Raw genomic sequence first — 25086 nt, 5'->3', positions numbered from 1 at the left:
GCTTTACAACAAAGATATAGATAATAAATTTAAGTCCTTGGAATTTCAATAAGAAGTCTTGTTACATTACTGTACTATCCAGTGGCTCCTGTTCCAATTGATGCACCCATGCAATATATAATCCTATCTATGGATTACCAGCTGGACTGATGAGCTAAAAATGTGTTTCTACTCGCTAAACGTTCCTGATGGGGATGATGCTATGTTTTGTATGTCATTGTGTATTTCGTACTCATCAATAACCAACTTGCGGTATTTAGTGAATGAATTTCACTAGAAGTATCATCATAGAGTGAAGGATTTTTTTTGCAAAGCTCAGATTTCTTTCTTCCAACAATATGTTGATAAATTTACTATGTGAAAAAACTGTTCAGCTTTTTTTCCGTACTCTTAGTTAAACTTAACATATTCTAAAGAAATGAAAATGAAACAAAAGTAATGCAATAATCAAAATTATTTTATTTAGTAACGGAATATGTAACACCAAACATTTGCTGATTCTAATGGAAATTTTGGGGTTACTAACTTTAGAACTAGTTTTAAATATTTAACTTTAACATTTATTTAATTAATTTATTGTTAATTTTATTTTGATATTTAAACTTATTGGTAGTTACGTATTTTTTGGAAAACTGCAAACTTTTAAAATAACAAGAACTTTTAAAAAAATCTTTTAATATTTAAAAATTGCAGCCAATTCAATATCAAAGTAGTAATTTTGTTAATTGTGCAAACAACCAGCTATTTTAATGATTAGTGGGCATATAATATTAAGCTCTCTTATTTAAAGTACGGCTTAATTAGTAGATTTCAAATGTATGTTAAAAAATAGTATTTAGTAAATTTGAGGACATACTGGCAATTTATAATTTTGGTAGAATGCCTATTATTGATGTATTTCCCCTCCATCATTTATTTTCACCTCAGAAATAATGAGATTGATAAGGTCTGTCACGGAGGTGAGATTCACAGAGGTGACGAATTGTCCATTAATATAGGCCTGATATACAAATACAAAAGTGACGACCAGCAACAGGCTCTGGGCCCAGCTAGACTGGTCCTAGTCAATTTACAATCCCCAGTGAAGATCAATGGCCCTCTTAAAACTATGCTCATTACCACCTCTTCCGGTAAGCTGTTCCAAGGTTCCACTACCCTGCTAAAATAATAATTTTTCCTAATATCCATGTTAGCCTGAGATTTAAATAGCTTAAAACAATGACCCTTTGTCCTGTTTTCAGTGCTAAACTTCAGCCCCGTAACATCTTTCGTTTTAATAAATTTAAACAGCTGAATCATGTTCCCTCGGTCTCTTCTTTGCTCAAGACTATTTTTCTGGCAAAAATATTTTTCTCCATTGCTACAATCTGTGCATGTTAAGCATATGAAAGCATGTTCACTATTTTTTTTACATTCATTTACATCCCTGAAATTCAAGCTCACGGAGGTGAGAAGTCAGAATAACCATACTAAATTTTAAAAGCAAAATCTATCTTTTTTTGTTTTTCGACGAAAATCTCACAACTTTAACCATGGCTGAAAATAAACAAGGCTCTCTTGTATGATGGAAAATAAAATTTGATGTCATTACTGCGACGTGTTAATGAGGAAGACACTTATGCAAGGAATAATCAATAAATAAGTATATACTTTTAATTAAACAAGTTATTAGGCAACATAAACAGTCACACAAGGTGTGTGACATGCCACAGAGGTGAGAATTCACATATTGTGAGCAAAAAATATGCTAAAATAAAAATTGTTATTAAAAAATTGTTGGCAGGTTTAAATAGATATATTTTTGATGAAATTAAAAATCATTGTTAAATGAATTGTTCCTTAAAGTTTTTACTGTAAAAGGAGAGTGACAGAAAAGTTACACTTTTTGAAGAATAACCCATATGTAAAATATTAATTTAGACAATTTTTGTGAAAAATGTTTCTTTTTTTCTTCCTGAAAAAAATTGCATCAGATAAATCATGGAAAGTTATAAGCAGAAGTTATGGAAAACCATGGGTTTAGGTAGAATTATTAATTTGAAATGAAACATAAACTCTGTTTGTTACTCTTGATATTTTGGACCTTTTTTTTTTATTATTATTATCCGCCCCCCCCCCCCCAATGGTAAAATAATATATATTTTTTTCTTTTGGCAATATAAATGGGGTGGGTGGGGAGTTCTGAAATTGACTTGTTTTAAAATTGTATTTGTGAACAATGTTTGCATGCTAAATTGACTTTTGCAATTTTTTTTATAACCTTAATGGGGTTGCATCTCATTAGTTTGAACATGCTTAAAACAAGTTACTGCTAAGACAAGCTACGTTTGAGATCCCTGTCATATTGTATTTAAAATAGCTCTTTTTGTGTTTTGAATAAAACAAACTACTATTAAGATAAATTTTATAGTTCCTTTTAAGTTTGTTCGACATGTGAACAAGGTTCAAACTCGGTATCTCAATTCCCCTCCTACCTCAAGATTTTTTTCCGTCTCAATCTCTCTCTCTCTCTCTCTCTTCCCAAATGAGTCAAGATCTTAAAGTTGCACTGTATATATTGTATAGAGCATAAAAATTGCAACAATATAATTTTCCTCCTTTTTTTCTGTTATTTTACTAGAAAACATTCCTGGTTTTCTTCACAACACATGCTTGTTTTATGCTCAATTCCTTCCCAAGGTTGAAAGTACCGTTGCACAAACTCAAAGGCAGATAGAGAAAGAAATAAAGGTAATTTGCCTTTCTGTGAGTAATTTTAAATGAAAATTCTTAATTTATTTCCCATCTGAAATTGATTTGTACTCTCTTTGTTTTTAGGATTATGTGAAAATTTGTAGATGGAATGATCGGAATTACTACACCGTGAAACAGTCTGTTGAGAAATCACACCGCTTTGTTGTGAAACACATTAAAACGTTTGAAGTAAGTTCTGTTAAAATTTTCAAAGCTTCTGCTGCGAGTAAACAGAATTTTCGGTTTCATCCACTTTACCTCGTAATGTTTTGATGCATTTCGCTGTTTTATTTGACTGAAACTTTTGCTACACGGAAATTTTCTGTTTTTAATTATCCTTGAAAGTGTGCTAGTTAGAATACTAAACTTGGCAGCAGTTTCGTTCTTTTTCGTTTATGTAGCGGTTCCTAACCTTTTTTCCCTTGCAAACCACTTCCAAAAGGCGAAAGAAATTGGCGAACGGCGTATGCAGTAAGCAACAAGTAACAAGAAGAAAAAAAGTCACGCATACAATAAAATTCTAAAGAAGTGTTTTAGTTTGATGTTACTCAATAGTTCATAATAAAAACGAAATCATACTTCCAAAATATGTACAAACACTTTCTAAAAACTAAAATGATAACTAGTAAATGAATGAAAACAAATATCAAACTCAGTGTTTATTATTTGTTGAGCTTTAGTCAGTTTTTTAAAGAAAAACCTATAAATGGGATAGTTATATGGACAAAGAAGCTCCAAGTTTGACTCAAATATCTGACATGTTCAGTCTTAAATTAGGCTCTCAACGTTTAATTTGCTTCTGTATTTTTTGTGTGTGCTGTTAATCTTTTTTCACATTGAAAAAAGGGGGATATAAAGTGTTTTCTAACACAACAGTACATTTATTTGTAACACTAAACAGAAGTCAATTAAATAATAATTTATAAAAGTGCCTTTTAGATAACTGTCTCAGACTAACTACAAAATATTTTTTCTTCCTACAAAATTAGAACAGCATTTAAATTTATATCTCTTTGAAAAAGACTGTACGTCTGGCTATTTGGTAGGAATGTACTGCATACATTCATCGTTTAAGGTCTAAAGCATTTTCTTGCTCCTAGAAAGGGGGAAATAAAACACATTGTTATTTATTTCATTTTTTTATTTTTGAAAAATAATAGAAACACCTTTTATCATCTCTAATTATTACATAAAAAGTAATCTTTAATAACAAAATATTTTTATACCCATTTGTTATAAAAAAAAAACTTTTTTCTGAACAAATTTCATGAGTACCTTTTTTACATACAGTGTAAATCAAGTTGCATAGTTTAATTCCGTTGATTTTTTTTTTACTGTATACACTTAACACTGTAACAAGCTTCACCCAGGAAATTTTCATGAGTAAAAATATACACACTTCTTGTATTTTGGGGTTACTAACCATTACTTCTCTTTTTCATCAATAAAAACTAGAAGTAAATTGTGGTCCAGGTATTGTGAAAAGTATTGCAACAAACAGCAATACGACTGCACTTCTGCTCATTTTCGGTTCTCAATCGATTGCTTAGCTCCTCGTCGCATTCAAATGGTAAAGCAGGCAACGACGGAACCCACTCCTGGTTTTGAAAGGAGTCATCATAAGAAAAGAGGAAGTGAAGGTGTAATTTTGTGTTCAAAAACGAGTCTTAAGGCAAATTTTCTAAATATGGATCTCCAAAATACATCTTTCGACAATATTTGATTGCTAAATTGGGGGGGGAGTTATGTCTCCCCTTTTGGATTAATGCCTAACAGCAGGCGTATGCATATACCTGTGTGATGTTTCTATGAAGTTAAATTGAATTTTCCGGTCAAAAACCTCTGCAAAAACTAAAGCATCCATATGTTTTCATCTTCAACTGAAGACATAGTGTTCAAAATTGAACTTTTCCGGTATGGCTTCAATTGTATCATGCTCGATAAAACGGTAAAAACTTGCGCCTTTGAAGAGATAAATGAACAAAAAAAAAACACTTAACTTAAGAATTTATCTCTAACAAATTTGTTAAAATTCCGCCATTACAATATTTTTTCGCGCACCCACTTCATAACTGACGCAAACCCCCAGGGGTTCACGAACCACTGGTTGGAAAAACAGTGCATTGATGGATTGCCGTCCAAAATTCTAGAATTTTCATTTTTTCAACTTTTGAAAGAATCTTTACAACTTTCTTTTCACGCCTATCATTGGCTTTTAATTTGAATGACCTTTAACCACGAATTTGAAAAACTCACCCTACATGTCGAATCTGTCAAGCCCACCTCACTCGTCACCTCATATTGTCCAATTCTCTGACCTCGCTTCCGAGAAAGCGCTCGAAACACTGTCCTTTCATGGTCTTCCTAGAAAAACAACCTATTCCTAGACGCATTTCTCCCTTTTTTCCACTGCCCTTGAGGACAATACTAATTCTGTGTTTAAGGGTTATTTTGAAGATTACGGGGCTTCAAATCCGAAAATGACCGCATTGCTGGAATTCAAGATATAGAGATTTTTTAGATTTTTTTTCCCGAGATAAACATAGGAAATACATTGGATTTTGGCTGCAAAAGCACAGAAATTAAAAAATTTCAAAATAGATATGTTTTCGAGAAAAGCAGGTTCGACTGTATGTAAAAAATATTTACTACAACTTAAATTGAGTATAAACCAAATATTGTAAAACTTAAACTCATGTTTCTAAAAAGAAAGTCAGGAAATTTTTTTAAAAGCTTATATTTAGAACATTTTTTGTTGACATATTCAAAACAGGCAGTGTTGCAATCCAATATACAATTACAAGAAGAAAAAAAAATATTTTAGTATTTATTGGTAGGAATGCACAGAGGTATTTGTTTCACCACACTGTTTCCATTCTAGCTGTGCAAGAAAATTTTATGTAACAGTTTAGATAAAAATGGATGCCAGTACTTAACATCACTGATGCATAGAAGAAGAGCAATTTATTGTGTATTATATTTAATTTTGTAACAATATTAATTTTTGGAGCGATAGTTTTGGTTGTCCAAATTCGCTTTAACTAGAAACTCAATTTAATAATAATGGTTTTAAAACTAAGGTCTCAGAATTTGGTACCAAAAATGAATACAAATTAATTTATTTTGTTTTATTTTTCCTTAGGATGCTTTAAAAAAGCCAGCAAGACAACTGTTTGTTCTCCCTTCAAAAGAAGATGCTGTTTCTTCTGAAGATCCTTGGACATTGAGTATTAAATTAGAAAAAAGATCAAACGAGCAACATCAGGTAAATCTTTGGAGCAAATTGCTTATTCATTTTTAAGGTGGTCGAGACTGCAAAATTATTTGTGACGGATAAGAATTAAGACAAAGTGTCCAAAATAAAGAGCATTCTGTTTCAAATGGATACAAATACAAATACAAATGTGACGACCAGCAACAGGCTCTGGGCCCAGCTAGGCTGGTCCTAGTCAATTAATTAGTCCCCAATGAAGATCAATGGCCCTCTTAAAGCTAGCCACTCCCTTGCTCATTACCGCCTCTTCCGGTAAGCTATTCCAAGTGCCCACGACCCTGCTAAAGTAGTAGTTTTTCCTGATTTCCAAGTTAGCCTGAGATTTAAATAGCTTAAAACTCAGGCAGTTACAGTGCATTATGCGAGCAGAAAAAGGTCTAGGTTATCTGATCCTTAACCTGATGTTTCTTTTCTTTTTTGAGCTGTGTTTTGTCTTCATTTTATATCAATGTTCCATTAATTAATTTATTTTTCCAATTAAAAGTTTATAAATCATTCTTTCATGGTTTGAAGTGAGCAGGGGCTGGTTAATGCATGGTCTTGCAGTGCAGTCCGTGAACCTGGGCACCATAATTTTTAAGGGCAACAAAACCGGGTAAATTTCCTTTTTTATTCCCTTTTTTTTTTAAACGACTACTGAAAATATGTGGATTTTCATGCAAGAAGGACATCAAATTTTACCAAAGCCTAAGCAACACTTTGGTTTAATCGGGACCTTGAAGTGAGGGGCCTTAGCAATTGTTTTAATTATCTGCAATAATCAAAATGTATGTGTGGTGTGTACGTGTACAGAAAAAATGGTATTTCTAATTAAATATTATCATTTACAAAATGATACCGAGTTTCTATAATCGCTGGGAAATAGCGTTTGGAAAAACTGAATTCATGCCTGAATTTTTATTCTTCAATGATGTTTAATTCATATGCATTTTCATTTGCAGTTGAAGCACTTTGCCAACAGGCCGGAAAAAGTTTTCCAGAAAATTCCAAAATGCTATGGAAAAACGAAAAAAATTGTACGGAAAATGTCAAAATCGTTCCCACCTATCAATCATATAAATAACTTCAATGATTTCTGTGGTAAGTGTAGCACAATTATTTGGATTTAAATTTTGTTATGTAGCATTATTTTCATAATCAGTTACATAATGTACACTTCCTCCATAAAATTGTGTCTATTAACCTTTTAACCTTTTTTCCTAGGCAATGTTATCGAGGCCCTTCAAATTGCCAGCACAACAACTGGAAAGGTTAGTGTCCTTTGTAGAATCTGTTGTCAATACCGACTTTCTGTAGCGCTTCAAAAACAGTAACTTCTCCTTATTTCGCACCTCTCGGGAGACAACAAAAAGGTGCAATGCATCCGAAAACGCGATATGACTGAGGTCATAAAAAGTGACAATTCAATAAACGTAAAAATTAATGACATGTGCATTTACAAAAATATTAGTTTGATATCATATTTTAACAATTTTCTTAATAAAAACAAATAAAAATTTGTCTACCAATTTTTTTCTTAAACTAGGAAAAATAATTTAAAATAATTTTATTGTTTTTCGAATCAAAAGTTGCAGTTTAAACTACACTGCTCAAAACAATTAAAGGATATTGTAAGTTTTTGTACAAAAAAAGGTATTAGCAAGTATTTTTTGCATAGAATCGAAGAAGGGAGTTACAAATGCAAATTCTTCTTAATTTCAAGCGTCGCAGTATGCAAATTTTGAGTTTGACGTCGAAGAGGAGGTTTCAGTGGCGGTGAATAAGATTTCGCTCTTAACTTATTGTAAGACAAAGCAGAAAATAATGATCGACATTCAGTAAGCTCGTTGTTTCAATGAATGCAATGCCTCAACGAACTCATTTAACCAAATCAGAAGCTTCTAAAGTGGTTGTCAGGCTAGAGGGAAGCCAAACACAAGCCAAGGCAGCAGAAGCTATTGGAGTTTTGCAAAGTATGATTTCTACGAGATGGAAACGATTTTTAGACTGGAAATGCTGACCGAAGATCAGGGCAAGGTCGCAGACGGTCAACAACGCTCAACAAAGACCATTATTTAGGTTTAACGGCGCTGAGGCACCGAAGTATGAATGCCACCCCACTACAACGACACCTTCGCTCGGGTACTGACACCACAATTTTGACACAAACTCTCCAAAAGCGCCTTCACGCTGTAAGCCTGTATGCTCGTCGACCAATGATCTGTGTCACATTAGCTGCGAGACACCGTCGCGATACAGGGAGTGGGTAACAGAGCATGTTAATTGGAGAAGAAATGAATGGAGCAATATCTTTTTCTCTGACGAGTCCCGTTTTTGTCTTTATCCATTTAATGGCAGATTTTCATCTGGAGGGAGCTTGGCACTAGAAACAATCCAGCGTTCGCGCCCGAAAGTGTCGGATTTTATGGTGGTGGTGTTATGGTGCATGCTGGCAACTTCATTGATGGGAACACCGATCTGCATATCATTCCGGATGGAACTCTGACCGGTCGTCAAAGTAGGGATGAGATCCTCACACCTGTTGTAGTCCCTTACCTTGCAGCAATTGGAGGTGACTTCATGTTAATGGACGAAAATTGCAGACCACATTGTTCTTACTTGATGAATGATTTTCTTTTGACGGAAAGAATCATACGAATGGCCAGCGTGTTCTCCAGATATGAACCCAATAGAGCATGTTTGGGACATTCTAGGCAACGAGTTTTTGGACGCCTACCACCTCCCCAAACTCTTTAAGTACCAGAAAGAGTGCTTCAGGAGGAGTGGGGCAGTATACCCGAGCCCCTCATTAATTCCATGCCTCAGAGGTGTTTTACATTGCTGGCCGTCCGGGGTTACCATACCCCCTATTTGAAGCGTTTTTCTTTTAAGAAAACCCTAATTTTTTATCGCTTTTTTCATACGCACAAAGTGCGTTTTTTTCTCTTTTGTACCCAAAATTTGAAAAGAAGTATTTTTTCCTGCCATACAAATGTAATTTTTGTCTCAAATAGTTTACTAATGCCGTCGATAATGTATCAATCATCCAAAAAGTTCTCCAGGTTCAAAATCAACCCAAAACCTCAATATCCTTTAATTGTTTTGAACAGTGTAGTTAAATCTGGAAAATATGCCAGTTTTAGTCATTGATTATAAAAAGATTTCCTGAGAAATGTAACCCCCCCCCCCTTTTTTTTGTGATGTCAAATGTAAAGCTGCGCTGCTTTTTAATATAATTTTTCGGGAGAAAAGGAAAAACATAATATATCAAAATGAGCAATGGCAACGAGGGCTTACTGTTCGCTAAAACATTTTTGAATGGCTTTTGGTCGTATCCTCCCTAATACCAACACAAACTACCATTGTAAATTTGACTGTATGTGTTGAAATTAAGGCTTCTGGGATGGTTTTTGAGTCCAAAACCTCCCCCTGGCTGCACCACTGTTTTCTGGTCATGTATATCATATATGTACAATCTTCGACCCCCCCCCCCTCCTTGTTTTGATATTCCTCTGCAGTCCAATGCATTAACTCTCATTTTCTTTTACAACCTACTTCTTAAAACTAATCCCAATAAAACAAGTTTGAAGAAGTAAAATAGTGAAACTGCAGCTTTTTTTTTTTTAATTACGAAATTCTAAGTTTTTTGCTTTAGACTGTAATAATATTGAATGCATTATTACATCTTTAGTGAATTGATTGTTTAGAAACTTAGTACATAATTTTTTCTCTCTCTCTCTCTATTTGTACTTATAAAAAAAAGTGATATTTTCCCCCATCTGAAAAAAAAAAAAAAACATTGCAGCTCAAATTTTAAAACTGATGTACATATGTATTTCAGGATTGCAAGGAATACCTTTATCAATGCTTTGATAAAGGAGTTCTTTGTAACCTTGGTCACACCCCTAGATTATTTTAGTAATTTGTGCCATAAAAAATGCTTCCACACATATTTTTCTATAGAAAGATAAAAATTTTACTGAGTATATTTTTATGTATTGATTGTTTTCTGTGTTTTAACATTTAGGCTCGTTGCACAAGATCACGGGAAAAGAAGCAAGTCCTTCAGGCCATTCAGAATAAGAAGCAAATGCTATCAACATTATTTAAAAATTTAAAAGTTATGGGTAAGTGACTGAAAATGGTTTCTTTATTAATATTTCTCCATCAGCTAACATTTAAAAGAATTAAAATCCATTAGATTTTAAATAATTACAATACTGTGAAACCTGGTTAACGTGATGTCTGAAACGTGTGAACATTTTTTCGCCTTAACCAAAATTTGTGTGAACTTATATGTGTTTTTTAAATTAAGGACATTACAAAGATGGATACTGGGAAGGGCAATGGTGACAATTTCCCCTCCCCTTGAAAGATGCTTCAAGCAGCAGTGTTTTGGAATTTAAGTCTTAAAAACATATTTTTAGGCTATTTTTAATGGTGATAAGTTAAGAGAAAGGGTTTGGGGACAATCTCTTGGAAATGTATCAGAATTGAAGCATAACAAATTTAATTTTAGACAATCTTTGGTGATGTTAAGAGGAAGAGAAGCTTGAAGATCTCCAAAAAAATTTTCAAAATTGAAGTCATTAAGATACAGTTGTAGTTTCTGTTATTCTCTTTGAAATGAGCTATTTTATGACTCTGTAGCTCCTATGAAACTTAAGTCAACATTTTTAACCTATATGTCAGTAAGTAAAAAAATGTCCTTTTGAATGAGTTTCAAAAATATAATTGCTCATCATTTATGAATGATAGATCTTTTTTTGATTTTATACAAATTTGAGATGGTCAGGAGTACTGCCTTGTTGGTTTGGCATTGAATGATCCTTTTGTTCAAAAGTTCTACTTTTACAGTAATTAGAATAAGAAAAGAACATGCAAACTTATATAGATTTTGGTTAGAATATTTTAAAATTAAAGTGATTGCCCCCCTCTTTTTTTTTTTCTTTGCATATGGAGGACAAGTGTAGCCAATTTTTATAAGATATTGCATAGTTTTTGACGTATGTTCTTACTTTTGTCAACACATTTATATTTTTTGGCCACATTATTCTATATATATATAACAGGTAGATCCTACATTTCTTGAACTCAGTTCATTACAGTAATAGGGAATACAACAACTACTACTACTACTGATGTTACTTTGAAATAGTATTCTGATGTATTTTTTTCTTTGAAATGGTTACTTACCTCCGGGCTTGCATTTGTAAAGGTTTGTTTTAATGTTCGTCTTACAACTTGTGTTTAAAATAGGTCTCTCATACAGAAAGGGGAAAATTAACTCCGGAGACAAACGTGTCACTGACACTACAACAGTAGTGCCTCCTCTGGATGTGCTCAAGATGGAGATTTTAAAGTCTGACGAGTAAGTGTTCATTTGTAATTTGTGGAATGATGCAGAACCATACTACATAAATTAAATTAACATATTTGCTACATAAATTATGCAATTTATGTAGTCAATAAATTAACTACATAAATTACGAGTTAATATATTTTAAATATATCTTACCGTTAAAGTGTATCATTCAGTTATTTTTCAGCTATTTTATAGAATAACTAGGTATAAACAAGGCAGTTAAAGTATATAGTAGATGAAAAATTTCATACTCTGTCTAGTTAGTCTTTGAAATAACTAATGATACAGTAGAAGATCATTATAATGCACACCTTGGGACTAGAACTTTTGCGTTATTACAGGTTTTGGCGTTATATAGGTCATTTCACAAATTTTTAAACTAATATTCAGAATATATCTATATATTAGCATTTCAGAATGAGTTCTATCTGCAGTGAGTCCTAAAGCACTAATTATACACAATTAGTCATTCACAAATAAATATGTTTCACAATCAAAAGAATGTGAATTATCCTGCACTTCTGCTAGCTCCTTGGTTAGCATAACAGCTGCATTTTCAAGAGCCATCTGGTATTTTATCTTTACTGTGAATACTAATTTTCATTTAAAAGCTTTGAATTAAGATGGAAAGATGAAAAACAGTTTCAAAATTGAATTTACCTAACAATATTTATGTTTGCAAGGCAAACCAGAGAGAGATTTTTTTCTTCAAAACCTATTGTTTACTTCTGAAAAGTAGTGCGGTTTATAATGAATTGCGTTAAACAGGTCGGCGTTATGATGGTATTCTACTGTATACCATTAAAGGGAAAAATGAATAGATTTGAAGTTATTCTATGAATTGATTGATCATAAATATAGTTGAACCTCGATTTTACATCCCCCAAATCTGCTTTTCCCGCATTAGACGGTTCTTTCTCAGGTCCTAGTTTTTCAGTATACAAATAACTCTATGCATGCCAATGCTACTCCTGGTCAATGGCAGAAAATAATTTGTGGCGATTCAAGTAAAGCTTTTTTTTTATCTGAGTGGGAGTGAAATTTTCATATTGTTTTAACTATAATGTTAAATCACATTTTTTACTGGAGGTGGAGTGGGGGTTTCATTTTGTTCTAATTGTATCGCATATTTTAATCTGATTCTTCCTAGCAGACCATTTAAATCTTTGCAAACCAAATAAGAATATGAAGCATTCTTCCAGGGTTGGTAAATGTGATAGAGCAGAGGGATGAACCCCTTATTAATGGAATGGAACATATGTTCTACTGTCTGAGTTGCTATATTTTATGGTACACATATCAACATTTCGAAATCCTACTGTATGTTATGCCAGGGTTCGTACGGGTCATGGAAATCCTGGAAAGTCATGGAAAAAAAATAACAGAATTTCAGACCTGGAAAAGTCATGGAAAATCGAAGTTTTTATTGAAAGTCATGGAAATTTATTTCAAGTCATGGAAAAATGTCCTGGACAAAGAGAAAAGAACAGTAGTTAAAGGAGCATTAGAAATTTTGAGTGATTTAACAGTATATACATAAAAGCTATTAAAAATGGAAAATTGAACGATCCAAAAATCAAATCTGAATTTCGAAATCTCATTGCATCCACTTCTGTTGCAGCCGCTTGCCATTTTTTGCAATGTGATTTTACTGCCTGGACATCATTTATTTTTAATTTTCTGTTATTTTCCACACTTCTTATGTTTCATATTCTGTAGTAGCAAAATTTCACGTTCTTAGTTTTGCCACGCCCACTCAAAAAAAAATAATAAATAAATAAAGCAATTCAATTGCATGCGAGTTCGATTCCATCACTTGTAAGGACTTTATTATTAAATTTATCAGAGTTTATCTTAATTTGTTGGATGTTTTAGAAAATAAAGATCTAAAGTCAGGCAATAGAGTACAGAAAAAGAGGAATTCTAATGCTCTAAAGCAGTAGTACCCAACATACGGCACGCAAAACTAATCCATTCTACCCACTGCTACGTTCAACGTCGGGAATTAAACGTGTTCTGGAATTTCTGAACCTATTAATTTATATGCATTTGAAAATATGCAAATTTGTAAGCAAAACAAATATACTTTTGAATCAGAAGATTGATTCATTGCTGAATGGTTTTTTCTGAAAAGATCTGGTTTACAAACATGAAGAACTAAACTATGTGGCTTTACTTTAAAGAACCAAAATACTGTCAAGTTACGTGGATGATTAAAAGCACTATTGACACTAAAAGGTAACTTTTGAAGCAAATTTATTGAAACTTAGTGATAATTCATTCAACCTTTGTCAATTTCTATATCATTCTGCCTGTTTAAAAAAAAAAAAAACAGACATTTAAGCATCATCATATTCGCTTCACCACATTTTTACTTTACTTAAATTTAATATGATGAAGACAAATAAGAATAGTTTAGTTTTTTTAAGTGTGCACTTATATTTTTCCATTACGAGTAAGTGCTTCAATGAGGCTGTGGCATTCATATAGACGTTTTGCTAATGCTCATTTCCAAATATTACCAAGTTTGAGATTAAATAATGCTATTCTCTTCGTGTAATGAGGTCATGAAAATTTTCATTGAAGTCATGAAAAAGTCTTGAAAAGTCATGGAATTTTTTCATCCAAATAGAGTATGAACCCTGTTATGCTTAATTAATTAGATGATAATTATTTTGTGTGTTAAGATTTTTGTCTTTTTTATTTTCTTAGATCTTTCAAAGAAATGGTTTTAAAATCAGCCAGTGATACAGATCATTACTTTTTCAAGTGCATTGCTCAATATAATCATTTGACACAATTAATGGCGTCTCCATGCAAAGTAAGTCATTTAAATTGGTACTTAGAGCTCCTGTAATTATTTTTACTTAAATCCGTTTAGTGTACGTTGATCATATCAATCAAAGCTATTATTTGTACATTCTTCATATGTATCTCAGAAAATAATTGCTTTAGTTTCTTTATTGAAATTCCTTGAATCAAAGCGATTATATTTAAGTTGATCATATCATTGTGATTGCAAAAATAATTCTCATAATAGCCAAAATTCACAGATTGAGCAGCGCTCTGATGTCACCAGCAATGAAGTTATTTGTAAGCATAAATTACTTTACATTTGAGAATGTTTTATGTAGTTTTATGAGAAAATAACCAAGATTCATGTTGTCCCCCCCCCCCCCTCCCCCAACTGTTGCCAAAATTTTGGCACCAAAAAGTTAATGTACTTCGACCTCGCTGATTATGCCAAAAAGGAACAATTTCCCAATGGGACCCGAAATTTCAACGATTAAAATTTCCCCAAGCAGGCAGTTGCTTAATGAAGAAGCAATTTTCACCCATCATACCTTACCAGGTGATTTTCTAGTAATGAAATAAAACTGTTAATTTTCCTTCAAAATGATTGCTTAAATAAAAATAATTGTTTTTGCATTCATTTTATGAGTGTCTCAAAAAGAAAATACTGATGCAAGTATATCTAATGATTTTTTGTCTGTGAGCTTCTAAACTTTTTGGCTTGTGGGAAATTCTGTAAAATGCTTAAAATGGGATAAGTTGTAAATTACTACCCTAAAGCTGAGACAGAACTACACGCATGTACCTACAGCCGGGTCATAACATCCAGAGACTGCAGTTTTGTCCTCACTATTAACTCATATGTCTAGAACTGTCTATAACCAAGCTGGAGACTATTTACCTCTCATTGAAGCTGAGATTACCTTCAAACTGGTTGCTAAAATTAATTAGCACGCGAGCAAGAGTCAGCCAGCAATGGTGTGGCTCAACTCCTAAAAATGAAGGCAAAAGCTTCAGGTAATAAGCAAGTTTATTACCTATAGCTTTTGTCTTCATTTTACGAGTTGAGTCGCACCCTTGTTTGCAGACTTGCTGGTACACACCATGGTAATTAGTTTTAGTTATCAGTTTGAAGGTAATCTTAGCTTAAATGAGAGGACATCTGCGTCCATCACGTCTATGGACTATTCCAGACTGATGAGTCCATAAAAAGAACGAAAATAGTCTCTGGATGTCGTGACCTGGAGCTGTTGGCCTCTGCTTGATTTAAAATGTGTTTGACTGGACTAAAGGCTTTTTTACATGTTCGTTAAATTACTGTTTTCACTCATCATTAACTTTTTTTTCTAGGACTTGACTTTGGATATTATTCATAGAATTGAAGGTTATAGCTCTGACCTGTTATGTATAGTTTCGACCCAGCGTGAGAACATTTCTACCATTATGAAGAAAATAGACAAAGTGGGGTATGAAAGTTTTTCTTTAAATAATTAATGTAGCTGTAAGTTTGTCTCCAGCTCAGTTATTGCTATTCCAGACTGATGAACCAAAAAACAGAGCAAAACTTATATCTCAGGATGTCATATCTTGGCTGTCTGTGTTTGCTTGTTGTATAAATGTCCTCTGTCAAGTTTTCTATTCAATTAGCATTTGTGCTAAAAATTGAATGAATCAATTAACCAACATTTTGAAGCACAAAAATTGCAAAGTTTCTTGTAACACCGAAACACGTGTCTGCAGTAATTTGCAATTTGTGTGCTTCAAAACGTTGGTTAATTGATTCATTTAGCTATTAATTGTTTCAGAATTTGCATAAAAATTAAAAGTTATGAATTTGTATTTATATTCATATGTCTGTTTTAGCTGCTTTGTCGAAAACATGAAGACTTTGTATGAAAAACGAAAATCTAAGAGTTATCTCGATGACAAGGTATCCATTCCTTCCCAAAAGATTTTCAAGAAGAATAAAGTAAGTTTATTAATTTCTTTTTATTGTCACTGTAACTAAGTTTATCTCGAGGAGCTTTCCCGAACAGTGTATGCATAAATAATTTTTATTTGTAGATGAACTGTTTAAAGAAAACTAGCTGATGTGTGCATCACATGACTTCTTTTTACTCCAATTTAATGTCATTTCCCCATTACTGGCAATTTTAATGTAATTCAATAGTTTACTCTCTAAATATCACCAACAGTAGCAAAATTAAAATCAGATTTTTTTTAAAAACGCCGAGTTGGCGACCAAAGGACTGGTTATATATCACCAAGTGTCCGCCAAATGATTACACCACTTGAGTTTACATCGAAATTAACAATGATTTTCCCCAAAAAATGGCGAAAAACCCCTTTAGAAAACCCAAATGCAACTGAAAAGGGAGGTGCACAACTAGACCCCACTAGGAGTCTACGTACCAAATTTCAACTTTCTAGGACATACTGTTCTTGAGTTATGCGACATACAGACGTCACAAGAAAACTCATGGTATTTAACTCGGGAATCGTCAAAATGGATATTTCGCATCTCTATTTGTTCTTAGGCACTTATCCAGGTGTGGTCGAGTTGAAAAAAAAACTCAACATTCATTCGGGGGTGAGTAAAATGGTAATTAAGGTCGATTTTTGAGTGCAAATTTTTTTGCGAATACAATACTTCCTTTTTGTATAAGGAAGTAAAAAAAGAAGAGCATGGAACATTTCTGAAACTTTTTAACATGCTTGTTTAATTCTTTAAGTGCATAATTTAAGATGTTTTATGGCCATTTGTCAATGGGAAATATTTTTTAAAATATTCTGAAAAAGTTGCATCTCAGTCAAATTCATGGAAGTGCAAAACTTTAATTGACAATTTCTGATTTTGAACTCATCTGCAGATATGACTTTTGCACTTAGCATGGCAGTATATTATTTACAAGAGCTTTGGCATTACATTCGAAGTACATATCTTTGACTAAGTTTACGACTTTCACTAGAAGTTCTTCCATATCTAATATCTTCCGTAATAGAGTAAACTCTCGATTATCGGCGGTTGGATTATACGCGGTTCGGATTATTCACGAGTCTTTTCACTTTTTTCAAACAGTGATGGCTTACAACTAACCTACTTTTATGTAAAAATTTAAGATATGTACTATAAATGTTTTTTAAACTTATGATTGTATTGTTGTTCGTTTTAAGCTTTTACATATATTTTTTACATTCAATGTTATTATTTTTAGCTATAATTTAAAAGTATGTGTGAGTATTATTCATATTTTTTAGCCATTATATACACTAGTATCGCTTCTTATCTATTATTCGGATTATCCGCTGTTTTTGCTTATCCGCGGGTACCCTGCCTCCCTATTTCGTGGATAATCAGGAGTTTACTGTATTCTAATATTTTGATCTACTCAATGCATTGTTCTGTTTATAATGGTTCTCAAGAAAAAATTTTGTAGTTCAAAAAGTAAACTGATTTCTCTCCAATTTTTGCAGTCTGGTAAACAGGATTTGCCGATATATATCAGTCGATATATATCCAATATTTATTTTGAAAATATCATGATATTTTTAACCTTTATTTTTTCAACTATGGTATTTTCAATACAAAACAGTATATTAATCAGAGTATTAAAGTTAATGAATTATTAAAAATAATTAAAAAGTTATGTACTATATTTTTAAGATGTATGAATACATCATTAATATAACAAAGTAATATAATATTTTTTACTCTTTTTTTATATTCATAAAATTAGTAGTAGTATAACAATTTTAATTTATATTAAAAGTGCTAATTAAATATTAAACATTGCTCAGAAAAAAAGAAAATGTCTAATAACTCTGGAACGACTAATGCATATTATTATTTCTGAATTATATAACTGTAAAAATAGCTAACAGAAAAAAAAAATGAGTAAAACAGCTAATGCTAAATCAACAACATTAAAAGCGATAGAAATGTAAAATGAAATATTAGATTTAAATAATAAAAAATGGATATGAACAAATAAAATTTTGACCCTTGTTTTGATGCTTTTCCTGAAATCAGGGAATTTAAAACATTTCCTTTTTGGTTATTTTTCCGCAAATCTACCGCAAAGTTTTTTTTTTTTTTTTTTGTTCAAGCCTGATTGTTGAACACTTGACATAACTTTTATTTTCGAGGTAGACCACGCAAAGTCGGGCGACGCAGCTAGTATTAGATTAAAATGCTATTTTTTTATTTGAGTGAGCACTTCATATTTCATATATATTCTTTAATTTCAGGAAGAGTTTATAGATTGCTTTGTGAAGATCCGAACAGCTCTTAGTGAGTTCAGAGCCCTCATGGAATGTGCTCCCTCCAAAAACACCATACCTGATAATCTCAATCAGATACTGATGGAATTCTCGACTGGCTTTTTCTCCTGCCATAAGGATGATAAAACTTGGGCCAATACCATGCACTACTCATCTGTGTTTGAGATAGATATTACTAAACGGTTCAGTCTTCTGTCAAAACAAATCCAGAATGTCAGCCATTATTACTCTTGGGAGAACATGTCCTGGCTCATGGCTACATACGCACAAACAGGTGACGCAATCAAAGAGTTGCTGGCGAGCATCAACAATAGTGGATTTGATTCGGATTGTGCTCTCAGCCAGAAATTGCTGCATGTAGCTCAGCTGACTATCAATGAATCGGGCAAGTGCGTGGCCTTCTACAGAGACCAATGCAACAAGGCTAATTTGCAAGGCGTAGCTGTGGAAAATAATCTTGCTGTTAAAAAGATTTCTAGCCTCTGCCAGAAGCTTGCAGCTCAGATTCTGCTCGCATTCAATGACATGGTGAACTGTTACTCCACTGAGGAAAAGAAGACGGGCGATGATGTTGTGGAAGAGGGCCTATTGACCGTGAAAATGTGCAAGGCAATTGATGATGCCGAGGGAATTCTGCACCTTCGAGAAGTCTTGAAACTGATGAACAAGATTATGAAGAGCATTGAACCTTTTACAGATTCTATTGAAGACCTGAAAGCCATTAATGAAGGATTTAGGTAAACTCCCAATTTTCATTCTCAACCAACTTACTTAGGCATTTTTAAAAATAGAACTTATAATTGTTGATTATTTTTAACTCTGTTTTTGTAACTCTGAATTTGTAAGATCCAGGGTTGTTAGGTTTAAACCAACTGTATTTTTTTTCCTGAAAAACTGAATAGTTTTCTCTCAAATGTTTTCATAAATTTACAAATACAAATACAAAAGTGACGACCAGCAACAGGCTCTGGGCCCAGCTAGACTGGTCCTAGTCAATTTACAATCCCCAGTGAAGATCAATGGCCCTCTTAAAACTATCTACTCCCTTGCTCATTACCACCTCTTCCGGTAAACTGTTCCAGGGTTCCACTACTCTGCTATAATAATAATTTTTCGTAATATCCATGTTAGCCTGAGATTTAAATAGCTTAAAACAATGACCCCTTGTCCTGTTTTCAGTGCTTAACTTCAGCCCCGTAACATCTTTCATTTTAATAAATTTAAACAACTGAATCATGTCCCCTCGGTCTCTTCTTTGCTTAAGACTGTACATTTTTAACCTTCTAAGCCTGGAATCATAGTCTAAGTGAGAAAGTCCATTTATTAGCCTTGTAGTATGTAAAATCCAGTTAATGCAAAGTAACCAGCAAAGCTTTAGAGATGAATTATCAGTTAATAAATTTGTAAATTTAGTAATTTAAATTTCGTTTTAATGTGGTTCAAGTTAAATAGTTTTTCTTTTTTTCTTTGATTAATGCAACATTTCTGATCATAGCAACTTTCAATATTAGGTACATAAATATTATAAGGCAGACCAACTAAGTTTTTCTAAAATTACATAGAGAAAAAAATCCCAGTAGTTTATTTTTATTTAATTATTTATTTTCCTTCACAGTGGAGGCTGGTTAATTGAATCAGCCGCTTTAATGAATCAAATCGTCAAAAACAGAACAAAATCCAGCTTTATTAAATAAGCTACTTTATGGAGTCCAAACTGTTTAAAAACATACGTGATTCATATAAACGGCAGCCACTGTATTTCTCTTTGCATTTCAAAACAGCCCAAAAAACATATTTCTACCAAACCTTCATTTTACAACCTAGTTAACTTGATTACTTAAAGTTTATAGAGCCAAATCATGTATCATTGAAATAATCTGTAGTGTATATGAATCTTAGCTCTAAAATATTTAAAATGACCAAAGAAAAAAATAACTAAAGATGTCTAAGAGCACTTTGGAGTAGATAGAGATCAGAATTTATTTACAACTTTTCCCAACAAGTTTTAACTTTGCAAGGAAGCATTTTCAAATATGTTAACAAAATCAACATTCTGAAAATTGCTTTCAAAATACTTAAGTCCACATAATGGTTAATCATGTCTATGTAGATTTGATAGTTGACTGAAACTTGCTGATTTTCATTTATTGGTGAAAAATATTCCTGAAAGTCATTTTTTAAAATTCATGCAAAGATAAAAGTTAAATTTATCTATTTGTTTATTAAAACTGTACATAATTTTATCTGTTTCAGGTGTTTGGTTAACCTTACTCCTCTGATGACTGAATATTTTGAGCTGCTGAAAATCTATTTGTGTACCAGCTTAGGAATGCACAGAACTAGCAGCAAATTCTTATCGATACTTTTGCAAATATTTAGTCTCTTAGCAGAAAAGGTACGGCCCTTTATTTTGCTTTCCTAAGCCTCTTTAACTCCCTGACGGCTTCGAACGTCCTATCAGGCCATAGCGAGCATGTTTTAAAAGCATTTTACACTTATTTATCTGATGCTAAATGCTCATCAAACGGTACGAGGCAGAGGGTGGTAGCTAGAATTAAGATCATGCAGAACTAGGGATTGATACAATTTTTGATTTCCTTTTTATTACAAAATTTATAAACAAAAGTAAGTAATTTAAAAGGTATTAATATATTTTGCAGCAAAAAATTGAGTAAAACAGTAAAATTATGGTTGAAAAACTGTTTCTTAAATTTTTAGATTACAAATATTTTGTGTAAGCGCTAACAGGCCATGGAACTTAGTTCCTATTTCAATAGCTAATTAACTCTTAATGAGACAGTTACTGTGTTTGAACATTTCATTTTCCTGTTGAGTTCATCAATAATAATAGATTTCAAGCAAGTTCTCTTAGTCCCTAAGATTGGTAACGAACTTGAACGATTTTGGTGCTTGTCCTATAGACTACCAGGACCATTGGATGATTTTAAAAAAATGTGTTAACTTTTCTTATTTGAATTTCGTTTTGCAAGTAGAACTCTTTGTTCAATGTATCTTTGAATTGCTGTCAAAAAAGAGGGAAATGTGTAGATTATAAGCCTGTCTACATTAACTTAAAAGCCAGCTCATTGTAGGTAGTTACAAACTGTGATACGATAAAACCCTTGAAGGGGGTAAAATGTGAATTATTACAGGGTTTTCGGTATGAGGCAGGGAGAATCGCGCATTTTAAAAAGAAATCTCACTCAAAAAAGATTTCAATGTAGCAACTTTTCAAGATTTTGTCACTCTGTTAAATTTAATTATAGTAATTTTTTTTAATTGCTCTTAATTTTTAAAAATATCACTAATTTCAACAGAGTGTGAGATTTTCTCACCTTCATTTTTGACAGATACCGTAGAAGCAAATAGTTCAGAGATGGTATTGCCCAACTGCGAGTTTTAATATAAGTGGGTAATATCAAAAATTCTTACTCCCAGCTTTTAGCTGAGTCCTTGCATTACCTTTGTAAATGCATCATGCATATTCAGTAGAACTTCTTTTATGTAGATAAATTCTAATTAACGGAAGGCGATCCCTGCTTTATCTCCATACGATATCTAATTTTTGTATCTGTACCTCATATGACTTCAAAAGTTAAGCCTGAAAACTGGTTCTGCTACTGAATTATGTCTTGTGCAGGGCTCCCAAATGGTCCGCTTTTCCCGCCAAAGTCCGTTTTTCAGGGTTAAGTCCGCTTTTTAACATTTTGGTCCGATTAGTCCGCTTTTATATTGTTTATACTTAAGAATCAGATTTTAAAAGTTTTCCATAACGTTAAAAGATACTGTACACCCAAACACGCGGCCGCGACTCCTTAACCTGACTTTCCCGTATTATTTCGCTTCATATTGACGTCATTACTCCTCCTTCAACCGCTGCAGCATGGAGATCCATGGTTTGGGGGGAGAAATTATGACGTCGAATCGGAGCAGGGTGCTATCGATATTTCCCGGAGTTTCAGCCTCCCGTTTGTTGTAACGCATGAACCTTCCGATCTCGATAACTCGAATATTCCTTTATCTCAAAGTTTTTATTGGATCCCAAGCTCTTGAGACTGTTGTGGAAACTTCCCATAACTCGGATCGTTTTAGCCGAGCCCTTGGGACTTAGAGTTGTCGCGAGTTGACTGTAATAGTACGCTGCTATGAACCACCCCTTTTGTAAATGAATTCGGAAGTAATCTCGTGGAGCATGCGCCATTTTTTTTACAGGCGCATATGTTCGTAAATTTTACGCCCTTGAAAAGTTCTTGGGGGAAAAAAAAGTTCATTTTACAAGTGCTTGAAAACCTTGAAAAAGTATGAAAAGTTTCTTTATTGCTTGAACTCTTTTAAAAATATTTCATCAGTGCAATTTTCTGAACATATGTTTGATATGCAGTATCGCGAAAAATTGCTTTCGTGTTTGAGGTTTCAATCCTTTTGCATCTTGTTAATATTTTGACGTTTTTTACAATCAGAAGTTGTTTTGACATGTGTTACCTTAGATTAACTTATTTTTCGTTTAATTTCAATAATTAACGATGGAATTAGTTTGGAAACCATGACAACATTGAACTTACTCGGACTTCGCGGAAAATGGATTTTAGTGTTTAAAATTTTAATCTTTTTGTACCATGAAAATATTAAAATATTTTGTCCAACCGAATGTTTTTTTCCCAAATGCTACCTTAGATTAGCATGTTTTATGTTTAATTTAGTAGAAAATAATTAAATTTATTTTATGGGAAACATGCCAAAATCGAACTTGATTCGTGAAAATTTGCTTATCTCGGCATCTAAGTAACTAAAAAAATATATTTTTTTTTTTTTGTTTTTAATTCAAATTTCTAGTTTTGCAAATTTAGTTTTAGTTATTATTAGCTTATTTTCGGTTATTATTGTTTTTTTTATAGGGGGGGATATTAAATGCAAACAATTGAGTGCATAACATTTTAACTTAGTGTTTGTATTTGAAACAAAGTTGGATTATAAAATGTTATAAAGTTGAATTTATGTACATCATTTCATTGTCATGCTAAAAGGGGAATTAGTTCCCCCCCCCCCCATAAAAGTTCAAAACACTCATAGCCTTGCAATCATGGAGGTTTTTTTTTTTTAATCTAAGCTTTATGATTCTCGGAAATATACTTTGAATATGAAAATTGCAAAACTAAGCCTCATGTTATCTGCTTCTCTTTGTGACGGACATTTCAGCCGCTTTTAGGAAAACTTTCAATACAGTAGATCTTTTATCAAAATGTCTCTTGTAGAAAAAGCAGTTTGTTTTTCTATACTTTTTATATTACTTCCTGTTATTTATATGTTAGCATTAAATGAAATCTGCATGCAATATTTTTGTGCGAATTTAGGGTAGTACCTGGAAAAATATTTTTTTACTCTTGAAAAGTGCTTAAATTTTTTTCCCCCTAAAGGGTATGAACCCTGTGATGAGAGATTAAATTTAAAATTTAAATATAAAATAATTTTACTATAAACTCAGTTGTAGCTTTGTTGAAAATCACAACAATATTTTTTAGGTTTCAGTGTGAGTCATGGGGAAGTGCAAATTTCTCAGCAAATGGTTAGATGAAACTGATGAAGATTGGAACAAAATTAGAGACTGGGGAAAACAACAAAAGAATAATGTTTTTTATTTGGTGTATGATAGATTAATATTGGTTGAGAAGGGATACAACGCAATTAAGAAGCATTACAAGACAGAAAAACATAAAAATAATTTTAAACTAAATAAAGATGAAGCGCAGCTTCATCTATCTTTCAGTGAGACTACCAGCATCCCTGTTTCAAGTAGAAATGTATCATTATGCCTATTTAGTTCTAAAGAGGCTGCCTTAAGTGCTGAACTAAATGCCCCCCGCCCATCGCATCCAAATATTTGTGCAAATAATATTATTCAATGGATAACAAAGATCAGTTTCACAGGTGATAAAGGAATTGTATCATTATTATAGTTAATTAACTAATTATCTTCACGAATTTAGCCAGCTGACAGCTAATTTGCCTTTTGGTGCTTCCCAGGGTTTAATTATGAGTGGTCCTCCCAAGGTCCTCTTTTTGATCCTAACTGGTCCTCTTCAGTCCCCTTTTTAAGTTATGGGGATTGTCGAAAATGAAGAACAAGTAAAACAGCTGCAAGAGGATTTAGATCACATTACTAAGTGGGCAGATAAATGGGGTATGGCAGTTAATGTAGGGAAATGTCAAGTGCTACACTTAGGTCATGGAAATAAGCGTATGAGATATCGTTTACAGGGTTCAGTCATAAATCAGGCAGAAAATGTTATGGATCTGGGTGTCTTTATAAATGAGGACTTCACGTTTAGTCAACAGTGCAGTATTGCTAGTAACAAAGCCAACAAATTGCTTGGGTTTATCAATAGATCTATTTCAAACAAATCTAAGAAAGTTCTTCTGCCTTTATATAGGAGTTTAGTAAGACCTCATTTGGAGTATGCTGTTCAGTTTTGGTCGCCTTATCTGAAGAAAGATATTTTTGTATTGGAAAGGGTTCAAAGAAGGGTAACTAAATTAGTAAGGGGACTCTCAGATTTAGATTATGATACCAGACTTAATAGGCTTAACATGTATAGCCTGGAGCAAAGGAGAGTCAGAGGGGACATGATTCAGTTATTTAAATTTATCAAAATGAAAGATGTAA

The 25086-nt window shown here is 32.8% G+C and overlaps 2 protein-coding genes across 3 annotated transcripts in view; both read left to right on the top strand.

The window, feature by feature from the left end:
- The window catches only part of LOC129227933 (midasin-like), a 37416-nt gene extending 18812 nt beyond the window's left edge, over window positions 1–18604 (top strand). The window contains exons 8-19 of the mRNA XM_054862553.1: window positions 2680–2730; window positions 2818–2922; window positions 5876–5998; window positions 6949–7087; window positions 7211–7257; window positions 10014–10113; window positions 11246–11357; window positions 14064–14172; window positions 15495–15610; window positions 16008–16113; window positions 18393–18522; window positions 18591–18604. Of these exons, the coding sequence (XP_054718528.1) occupies window positions 2680–2730; window positions 2818–2922; window positions 5876–5998; window positions 6949–7087; window positions 7211–7257; window positions 10014–10113; window positions 11246–11357; window positions 14064–14172; window positions 15495–15610; window positions 16008–16113; window positions 18393–18522; window positions 18591–18604 (1152 nt within the window). The remainder of the gene's footprint in view (window positions 1–2679; window positions 2731–2817; window positions 2923–5875; window positions 5999–6948; window positions 7088–7210; window positions 7258–10013; window positions 10114–11245; window positions 11358–14063; window positions 14173–15494; window positions 15611–16007; window positions 16114–18392; window positions 18523–18590) is intronic.
- The window catches only part of LOC129227701 (midasin-like), a 285381-nt gene that overhangs the window by 241820 nt on the left and 18475 nt on the right, over window positions 1–25086 (top strand). Inside the window, exons 1-2 of one of the 2 annotated variants that reach the window (XM_054862301.1) lie at window positions 18667–19162; window positions 20679–20820. In XM_054862301.1, the coding sequence (XP_054718276.1) occupies window positions 18678–19162; window positions 20679–20820 (627 nt within the window). In that variant the 5' untranslated portion in view covers window positions 18667–18677. Of the gene's footprint in view, window positions 1–18666; window positions 19163–20678; window positions 20821–25086 lie in introns of those variants that run through there. The other variant, XM_054862302.1, reaches the window with a different exon arrangement.

The sequence above is a fragment of the Uloborus diversus genome, chromosome 8 (genome assembly GCF_026930045.1).
Source record: "Uloborus diversus isolate 005 chromosome 8, Udiv.v.3.1, whole genome shotgun sequence".
NCBI classification, from domain to species: Eukaryota; Metazoa; Arthropoda; class Arachnida; order Araneae; family Uloboridae; genus Uloborus; species Uloborus diversus.
The sequence above is the reverse complement of the archived record's forward strand: the minus strand, read 5'-3'. Positions and strand labels throughout refer to the sequence as shown.